This window comes from Taurulus bubalis, assembly GCF_910589615.1.
Source record: "Taurulus bubalis genome assembly, chromosome: 14".
NCBI lineage: Eukaryota > Metazoa > Chordata > Actinopteri > Perciformes > Cottidae > Taurulus > Taurulus bubalis.
The window spans coordinates 10,154,410-10,165,335 of record NC_136602.1 but is presented as its reverse complement, the minus strand read 5'-3'; the positions used below and the strand labels follow the sequence as shown (position 1 = coordinate 10,165,335).

The 10,926-nt window shown below is 41.0% G+C and overlaps 1 protein-coding gene across 1 annotated transcript; it reads right to left on the bottom strand.

The window, feature by feature from the left end:
* Nucleotides 1–9,892: 9,892 nt before the first annotated feature.
* On the bottom strand, nt 9,893–10,696 carry gnrh3 (gonadotropin-releasing hormone 3; the record flags this gene model as incomplete). Its single annotated transcript, XM_079229492.1, has 3 exons — nt 9,893–9,946; nt 10,278–10,358; nt 10,559–10,696. 3 exons carry the CDS (start codon nt 10,694–10,696, stop codon nt 9,893–9,895), a joined length of 273 nt encoding a protein of 90 aa, XP_079085618.1.
* Between the last annotated feature and the right edge of the window lie 230 nt (nt 10,697–10,926).

The following is a 10,926-nucleotide window of genomic DNA, read 5'->3' as shown; positions in this document are numbered from 1 at the left end:
AAAAAAAAACCGCTGTTGCAGCTCAACACTAAATTATCTAATGAATTCATCAGCTTAAAAACAGCGTTAAATATTCATTCTAAAAGTATAGGTAATAAATTAAATATTACTCATTGACTTATTATTTAAAAATGCATAATATGATTTGCATAGTTTTATCCTGATAGGAAATAATAATGGGTAGTTGTCTTGTAGCGTCTTTCATGACGGATGAAGCTCGCGTCTTTTTGTTCCCTCATCATCCCTCTCTCCTACTTGCTTCTCATTAAAGTTTTAACAGAGGCTGTTTTAATTGTCAATCCTTTGACAGGTTGATAAAAGCAACTTGACAATTAAGTTCATTGGCTCCGCTATGCATATTAATTAGGTCTTATTTGGGTTTCTATTGTTATTGGAAGGAGCACTCATGGTGTAGCAAAATGTCATCCATTAACTTCCCTCTTCTCAGAACTTAATGTAATTAAGCTTGCTATTGTATGACTACGAGAGGAGACTCAAGAGAGGGGAACTTTTAGTATTCATTTTATAAATGAGTAATGCCGTTCCTGTGACACGGCAACAACGTTATTTCTTTAAAATCAGCCATTCACAACTTTATTATCTGTAACAAGTGCTGCCTTCTCTTGTTTGGTTAACAGACAAAGGAAGCTTGCTTTCATGTAATTGTGTGTCTACACATGTGCGTGTGCTAGTGTGTGTGTGTGTGTGTGTGTGTGTGTGTGTGTGTGTTTGTGTGTTTGTGGGTTTGTTTATGTATGTGAGAAGCGGAGATGAAGCGAGAGAGGGAGTGCGTGTCAGAGGGGAAAATCAAGCGGGACATAAAAGGTGCAGAGAGGCTCAACATCGGGAGGGAGGGGAAAGAAAAACGAAGGAGTGGTGGGGTCGGAGGTGGGGTGGGAGTGTTCTAGCAGATTACCCAGTGCACCTTGCTCAACTCTGCAGGCCCACACACTCACATCAAAGTGGTACCCCCTATCTGCCCGAGGCTTAGTCGGCCCCTGTCCACCCCCCATGTCACTCCATACATCCTCCCGTTCATGTTGAATAATTGACAGTTCTGTTTTACATGCTCAGCATTTGCCAGGACATGGAAGTGTGACTCCAAACAGGGCACGACTCTGAGAGGTGCTGTGCGTTGGGTTGACTTCATTATAGTGTCCTGCTAATGCTCTGTGCACACCCTGAGCTGAATACCATCAAGCATAATCCACGGAGGGACTGTGTGTTGAAACAGAGAGGTGGTTGCGGCAATAAATACGCCTTTTTGCTGCGGTTTTATCGAAACTTAATTGTCCACACAGCTTAAAGAGTTCGCCTTCCCACATGTGAGTTGACAGCAGGTTTCATTTCCAAGCCAGGTTTATGAAGGGAGCAACAACTCCCTTCATTACAATGAGTCTGTTTCAGTCGTTTCTTTGAAGACACTATGTGCTGTCTGGTGTGCACTTACATTCTGAATCTGCTGAACTTGTTGGATGTCACTCAAGACCAACAGAATGGCCGTGCATAGCAAAGGACAATGACTGCCATGGGTACGCGAAGGGGCTGGAGTGTTTGTGCCAGGACGATCTCTGAAGTCAAATAAGCCATTACCAGTCTGTCAAGCCAGGTCTCATTTGAGGTCTCTTAATAACAGTTAGGCCGTTTGGTGAAGTCTCTATCAATGCCTCGGTAATAGCTTTTTACAACTACTGTAGAGAAATTAGACAAAGAACTGAAGTGATAAAGTCAGGTTGCAACAGGGTGCTGAGTTCCTTTTGTTATTATACCCTCTGGTATATGCGCTGTATAAAACAAGCATCAAAATATGTCTGCTGTGTCTTTGCATCACATGTGTTTGTATGGCGATTGAGCCTTTACTGTAGTTGTGTAGTAAAGTACGGTCCTTAAAGCAAAGGAAGAAAAGGCCTTGCTGTTCTTTTGATAGTTTACCTTGACCCCTGAAGTGTGTCGCTCGCACCCTGAGGGCTTGGGCTGGCAAAACCTTTCTCAGTCCCCCCTGGGAATGATAATCTCAACGTGGGCGTTTACTATGGACACCAGACACAACACCATTAGCTACAGCTCCGCTGCTGCTCATTAGGACCCCCGATCGATATAGGCGGCCACAGAAATCGCCAGTGCTGCGGAACCAGCTATCACTCTTCAGAGTTATTATCGTAAACAGTACTGGCCAAGATTTAGGGCGGTACCCCACTTTTGCTGTTTTTATCAGAAAGGTTGGGAGGGCGATGACTAAATTACTTACTTCTAAGGACAGTCTATTGTATCACTTGTTCTGAAACTTTGTGCTGTGTGGAGTCATTGCCTTGCAATAAAATTAGAAGCAGTCAGGAAGCATTACTGTGTGCACTGCTCTGTTCTCTGGGGTTTGGTATTATGACATGGTCGCAGCAGAAAAACACTGACACAGAGGAAGTTCACTCATTACTGTGGAGATATTTGAGTGCTGATGTCTCCCTTATTGAGTGTCAAAAACAAATGAGTAGGTTAAAGCACAGCTACATCATTTGCTGAGTTTGCAAAACAAACCCTGGACACGACATGCAATGTGTTATAGTATAGTAGGACTCTATGGGGTTAAAATGGGAGCAACTAAATGCAGAATGACCACACTGTTTTTAAAAGGTTTCAGCAGTGGGACAAGATAATTTAATTATTTTCCAATTCTTTCCCTCCAAAAACATGAGATGTGGAGACATAAGTCACAGGAAATTGTAGATGAAAAAGACAAAAAAAAGGATAGTCCATTGGTTTGTGGCAGAGGAGAGAATAATATTGAGGCAAAATCGTGAAAATAAGAAAAAGGGGAGATGTATTGATTTTTGGTGGAGCCAGGGAAAGAAAAGAGAGGGAATAAAGAAGTGCTCTTTGGCCGATGTGTCCAAATGATGTCTCAGGGGAGGTTCTTAATGGTAGGGGGAGGGGTGAAGGGGGGTTAAGGGGGTGAGGTGGGGGTGATGGGGGCAGGTGCCTACCCTGACTAAGGCATGGAACTGCCCTTAGGCTAGGGCTAATGGTATTGGCTGAGCTTACTTTAAGCAGCTCTTTCCTAATGGCCAACTATGAGTGTGCCACAGGATAGACAGGTATTGATTGGTTCAAATGCTCTTGAGTTGACAAGAACTGAAAGTCCCTCAAGCATATACAATCTTGCAGCAAATTATGTCACACGGAAAGGTGATTAAAAACAGAAGCTTGGGGCAGGCACACTCATTAAAAGTGTATATGATATTTCTCTTGTTGTCCTTGTATCGCACGCTCTTCTTCTTTGTGTTTACTCCATTTTTCTGCCAAAGCCTTTGTCTCTCTGGTGTTTTTTTTGTTTTTTTCAGTTTCCCTGATTGAGAAACGTCTGTTTGTACATTGTGAAGTTCTTCAGTCTTCAAACCGAAGTTGCCATAATAGAGATGCAGCGTATTGACTGTTGGACCTCCATTGCATCAGTCAAAGCAGGGCATACGAGGTAGTTATGCACTTCATCAGTGGTTCAGAATTGTCATTTAAATAGAGTCAAATGGTCTGACATTTAAAAAATAAATTAATACAGGTTTGATGGTTATATTCACCTTAAAAAAAGGTGCAGCATACGGCTATGGTATACAGAGAACAATGCCATATATTTGCTTTGTTGTCATGCCCCCCTTTCTCATACACACATACAAAAAATGCTGTGTACAAGATTTTCTCTTATTCACATGGGGCGCTTTCTAGACTGCTTGAGGCATCTGCTTTGATTGCATAATTCCCAAGAGACGAACAATACAAAACAAAAATACTGACTGAATTCAGACTTATAATATACCGAACAAATAACATACCAGCTCCACTCTTCAAAACCATAGTTCTCTAAAGAAAAGGAATTGGAGAGTAAATTCAAAGTTGAAAGCTTAGCTCTTTCGCAGTGAATGCAGGGATGAGGGTGAAAGATGAAACAAACTTTTTTCCTGGCTGAAAATGTGCAGCATTACCAAAACAAATAGGCAATAGCGTACGCATTTACGTACACTTTAACTTAAATGGAACATATCAGAGATGCTATAAACCATTTTTAAGCCGTAAATGCTGTAGATATTTCAGGAATGACGGGTGAGGAAACGTTTTATTATGCAGGGGTAATACAACAGGTCCCCCACGTTATCTGCTGCTTTGCCAAGTGTAGCATGGCAGTTTCAAGCAAAGTTAACAGTGTTGAACAAATGAAAGTTAAATGAAATGACGGGTCCTTTTTCCTCAGGAAAAGAAAAAAAAAAAAAAGAGGGAAAGATTTTCTGCATCCAAATGATACGGCTGCACTCAAAGCTCACAGTTTTCTTCTCTTTCGATTAAATGCTCTTTCTCTGGCTGTTTGTGCTTTACAGTGGAGTGTGCTACATCGCTACTTTCTTCTCTACAGGGGCCCCTGGGCTCCCCAAGCAATAGGAGTAAATTAGAGTGCACCTGTTCCAGCTCCAAGATAAGCCATCTCCAGAGGATTTCCTCTGAGTAAAATGAAGTGAGTGAAGAATAAACAGAATATCACAGCATTACTCCGCCAAGGTGAAGTTGCTGCTGCTCTGGGGACACGGTTCGTTTTGCACAACACCCAGCAAAATATCCTCTATAAACCTCTGTATGTAAGACTGTAGGAATGGTCTCTGCTCACAGCGGAGAGAATACGAGCTGCACTTTTGTGTTCCGACCAAGGCAGTGAGTCTGCTTCCAGACTATATCTAGTCACAACCTTGACTTGGAACGCTCTTATTTGTGGTCCGGGTTTTTGTGGTTTGTTTCCAGCATGTTTTGACTCTGTGTCAACACATCTGCGATAGTCAAACATCAAACCACATACTTCCCCTTTTTATTCCATTCTTGTACCACTGCCAAATATTTCTGAAAGTCTCTAATTAAGTCAAGAAAATTGTCAGTACATTTCTCCCCTCTTCCCATCAGCATAGCCACATGAGTAACTCCTTGTATGTTTCTTAGTGGAAATAAAAGATGTAACCCCAGTGTGATGCCCAAAGACCACTGACCATAGATGTCTAGAATGCAAAATTCACTCAGTTGGTTTACACATAAAAGGCATGGATAATTAGAGGAAAAATGTAATTCATCATACGTTTGATAATCAGTCTGATTTGTTCTCCTATCTGCACCAGAGCATTCAAATAACCCCCCTACTATTAGCACCCCACTCTCCCTCACACCAGTAGTCTGTTTTACCCTCTCTTTGTTCCCCTACAACACATTATCATTATTGTAGCTAATTGCATGGTTTGCCTTGAAGTTGTGCTGGAGACTCGTGATCTGGGGTTGAAACGTGGACAGGGATCCAGTCTTCTCCACAGCTTGCTTTACACTACTAATTGCCGTTACCACAGGATAAGGCATGCTCCTCGCTGTGGCCAGCCGGACGAGGCTGGAACAGGCACGGGGCGGGTTGGGTGGGGGGATACTATCACACAAGGGTGGTAAGACGTGGGAGGGAGAGCCAAGGGTGGCATAACTGAAGTGGGATGGGTAGACCAGATTGGGTAGGGAAAGGATAGCGGTTGGGGGTAAGCGGGGGGGATGGAACCAGCGTTAGATGTGGGTCAGCGGGAGTGGAGTACCCTAAAGATTACAGTTGGTTAGTGCGACCCCTCTCTGACAGGATCTGAGCCCTTACTCCCAGCAGAGGTGGACCGTGGCATTTGGGAAACCCAGCTATTAGTGAGGCTAATAAAGCCTGGGCATGAAGTTTTGAACCTCCGGTAGTCCAGAGACATTGTCCTGCCACAGGTCCAAAGGCTGGATCGTAGTTAATATTGTCCTAAATGACAGCAGTTTGTCTTTAAATGATTGTTATAACACAGTAGAGCGGCGATGTGGTGGAAAGACATCTATAGGCACCAATTTTCCTTTTACAATCTCTCAAAAAATAATTGTGTTTTTATGAGCATATCTTTTTATTATCTTTTGTTTATTAAAGAAGTGTAATGTGAGCGATGAGTTCATCTAACTCTGAAAATTTGAGATTTGTGCGCGCTCTGATAGTTTCTTAATTCAGATGGGAACGTTAGTTTTACACCACAGTATCAACTTCCAACTTCAATATGAGTCAGAGCTCCCCAATGGGGTTTTAGAAAAGGAAATGGAATCACAGACATAACTAGTGACAAAGCCTCCATCACCTCATAGAAGATTTCACTCCATCTGTGAGAACTTTAGGTCTACCCTAGAAAAATAATAAATATCCTCTTCTCATAGCTGGCGCTCGTTTTGTTCAAAAGGTGGTTTCAAGACCAAACAAAGGAAATGGAGTCATTAATGATATATATATTATGAACTAGGGCCTCTCAGAACAGTTCCCTACAAATGCATGGATAAGGGGTTGATCTCTTTCCTAACAAAGGATCTCTAAAATATGAAGTGAAAAGCTACCCAAGATGAAGCTGGTAAAGAAACAAGCGAGGAAGAGCCTATTTCCACAACACAAACAGATTTCCTGGCCTTTAGCAGTCTCTTACTGGGATACTTTGAGACATATCCATCAAAACACAGCTGTATTCATTCATATTTCATACCTCCTCCTTCTCCCAGTGCTTTAACACTGTTCTTTGATCAAAGGAGAGGAGTCGGATCACAACAGGAAGGTTCCCTGTCAGCCAAGAAGGAGAAGGAAGGCCAATCCGCTACTGTACTGTATATGCTACCATATAGTTTGCTGTACTTCAACTTCAGTCGCAAAATAAAATGGAAAAAATATATAAATGAATCCCTTGCAAACGCATAACTAAGAACATGAGAGAAATGCATGACTTTCCAGCGATGAAATGCTTTTATATGCATTTCCACATTTTATAATGAGCTTGGTTTCAGGCCATGTACAGCTCCGCTGCAAAATTGTACAAAATACTTTTAGTTATAAACACAAACTCCATCAGTCAGCGTGCGGGAAAATTAACAATTTTCTTGCAAAGCTAGAGATGATTGATTGAAGTCTTTGTTCGATTTAGAGAAATAACAGTTTCTGAAAACTTAAGTGATGGAATTGCTGAGAGACCCGACAGCCAGGAGCCGATTTCAAAACACGCAGCTCAAGAGTGTCACCATGTGGAGACGTGTGCACATGACAAACCGGTGGGAACGCAGAACGCAGCTCAATAAGAGCAGTCGTAGCTTCATTTCTTCAGTGACCGATTCCTCCGTTTTTTTAAACTATTTTTTTCAATTAAATTTCATGTCAACTGCTTTACATTAGGCCTTCTGCGTCCCTCTTTACCTCACCTCCACCATATCAATTCCAAGACATAGCACTTCCAAAGAGCTTTCTCAGTCAGGCTCTGGGAGAAAAAGTGTTTGAAGACCTCCCTGACATTTAGACTCTCTCTGAAGATGACTTTGCCTTCTACTATAGCCTGCGGGAACATAGTAAGACCCACACTAAACTTCAATTGATATGCAGGGCCAGATTCCTCCAGGGGAAATTATCATTCTGTTCATAATAAGAGCCACAACAAGCACCTGGAAAATGACTTTATTATACACTCCGCTTCAATAAAAGTTTCCTATGACCCATCGGAAACACACACATGGTGCACGAAGCATAATCGTGATGAAATGAAAACTATATTATGCATATGATAGAATGCTTATTTGATGGTGGGCTGTGCAAGGATGCACATCTGCTCGGGTGCGCTTGATTGGCAGGTGTGTTAATGCAGTGCTGTAGCCTTGGATGGAGGTGCTCTGAGACCTCTTTTTCCTGAAGCCATTATCCAAATATGTTCTGTTTTTCAAACAAATGAATGGCACACAAATCAAAGTATCAAAAATGTATTGCCCTTCATAATGGAATTCCCTCTGAGCAAGGACATGTAACAATGGGCCATTCTCAGCTTCCTGTGCTTTCCCTCTCTATATGCCAATGGACGTGACCTCCCCAGCTTTAACAATGGGGCATCTAGCAGCATAAGCACTTGGCTTCACGCCACAGTCACTACGTGCAGTAAGGTTGCTTTCATCTTTGTTGTTATATTTAAAGATGACATCCTAGCCTGTCGGCCTCTGCTATTGTCTTCACCGTGATTATTTTCTACCGTTGTTTAGCCCCAGTTGTGGCTCTTTGATGAAAAGGTCGCCACTCAATTGGAAAACAGTCATTAAAATGCGGTGGGTACTATTCACCGGCGTTCATGTGGGAACCAACTCAACTGAGCTGGTTAATCAAAAGTTAATTATATAATTTTCATGCAGATGAGGGAAACATTCAAATGAATCCCAACTCTACAATCATTACAAAAAATAAATAAATAAATAATTCTAAAATGCTATAAAATGTTCAGGGACCAGGAGGCTGTAAACAATATGAAGTTTAATTTGAGGTAAACAAAGTGAATATCCACCAGGGGGTCCGGGAAGGAGAAAGTGAGGTTAAATCAAATTTGGAAACATAGATACCAGCAGGTTTTGTTGTCCTGATATACGTGCAATTAGGCAGGTCCTTGATGAGGACACTGGGACGGGGAAAGTTGGCTTTCACAGCAAATGCTTTGGGATTATTTAAAGGGAATTTACGGTATTTTATGCTTTATCTGTAAACATTCATTATTCTCACACAAGTATACCAAATTGAATTAAAACCATATTTTAGGAAATGTTGTAAAAGCATAATTGTCCTTTATAGGGGATGCTGCAAAATTATTGAATACTCACTCCATAAAGATAAGGATAAATCAATTCAAGCAAGTCTCATAGTGACTCTCAGAAGAAAATGCCCAGGACAACATTTTATTCTGTAACTTTGTCAAAGAAGGTAACATAGAATGTAAGGCTTAAAAAAATAAATAATCTTAAGTCTTTCCTCATCAAAGGAAATGATTGTGTTATGCAAATTACAACCATGAATATTAAACCAACGATGTGAAGTATCACAAATGAACAAGCATTGTTCTGGAAGTGCAATGGAATGTGGTTTAATTTCTTTTTAATTCTATGTGCTTTTATAGTGTTCACCTTTTCCCAGTTGTGCCAGCGGGTTTGGGTTCATTGGCGTGCATTACAACCACGCTCTAACAATGCAGGGCCTCCACGGTGTCAGCACAGTTCATGAATCCTCGCCCCTTATGCACCAGGCGATTAGTATGGTGCTCCGTCTGTGGGGCTTTGCCAGAAAATGAGTTCTCTTTAAAACATATGCCCCCTGCTGATTCCTTTCCTTTCCTGATATGAAATTCCAATTTTTATAATGAACACCAATTTCCTGTTCGGCGAGGAGGGGGTAGAAAAGTTTTACACTCTCTCTGTTTTGGATGGCTGCAGTTATCCTAAATTTGCAGAGAGCTGTTGACATCGCAAGCAGAAAAGATGTAGTCTCTTTCAGTTTGTGGGGGCTAATCAACATTCAGGTAGGAACACACAAAATCAGCTGCTGTCATTTTTTCCACATCACATATGCACACGACTGGTGTGGCAGGAAATAGAATTCGCAAAACTGTAACAAATTCAATTAAGTCATTGATTTCTAATAAATTGGCTTAATCGCCAGCTGTTGTCATGCTAAGATTGTTGTGTCACAAGTTTGTCATGCTTGTCGGTCGTGGCTGCTTTACAATAGCAATCTTATCTATTTAACGGTGTTCAAACTGCATTTTATATTTAATTTGCATCCTAATGACCACATCTACTAAGTGAGATTACGATCTGATAATCTGACTCAACAAAACATTGGATCATCTCATCTTCAGATTTCAAAAACTTTATTACAATTTAAAATGGATTTAAATGTTACAGACATACATGTAATTAATCTGTTCAATAAATGTGATGATTTTTTTGAAGTCAGTATCCTGCACGCAGGCGATCCAGCACAGGTGTTGATGGAGATGCAAATAGAGTCCTTTTTTTTCTCCTTTCTTTTTGTAGCTCTTCATTTTTTTGGGAACTTTCTCTTTCGCGCAAAATGACTGTAATCATCATTCATCTGGAGAGATTGAAATTAAATCTCAGTGAACAGTTTGCTCTGCTGCTTGAATATTTTATATAACAAATGCATCAATCTTCATTCATATACACAGCACCAAACCAAACAATTTTGAGCAAATTAGCGTTATCTGCCAACATTCAAAAAGATTAAATTAAGCATTCACACATTCACTCATGCAAAAAGGAAAAAAAAAGAAAAACAGTCATTGAGCAGTTTGTATACTGTCATTGTTGCTTTGGAACACAATGGGACACAGTGGTGTAGTGTACATTAATATTGTACAATTGAAGTAGACATTGGTGATAAATTATGTATAATAAGCACTTACTGCATTGTATGGTCTAAATCTCTCTTGGGTCTGGGCACTCGCCTCATTGGGAAGAGACACCACTCCTCCTGTACCCATCATCTAAGGACAATAAAAGAGATTTTAGGCGATGCAACCAAGGTTTGGATGAAATCTAAACACAAACGCATATTGTTGAAACACTGTGTCAGGCTTAAACCATTTTATAGAAGTATTTATTTTTAGATTTTGCTTTATATTTTATAAAGACTGATATCCTGAAACGTTGGACTCCACATATAAATACAACTAAAATCACTCACCCTGATGGTTGCCTCCAGCTCTCCCACACTTCTCTTTCCACCTGGTAGCCACCCATAGGACCAGTGCTGGGACAGGGTGACCTGGACCACCAACGCCAACAACAACACCTGCACCATCACTCTGCTGCTCGCTTCCATTAGAGCTGTAGAGGAAGCCACATTTGTAATAAAAACAATAATGTCACAGCCTTTTTCTCTCACAGCTCCACGGCCAGGGGTTATAAAGCACTGCAAACAGCATGTCAGACAGCAGTTAATAAGGAGCAATTCTCACTTAATGAACATTGAACAAACTTCATTGAGTACTGACTCACCTCTGTATTCGCCTTGTTTGCATGTGGTGCATTAGCCAGAGGGGGATTTTTATA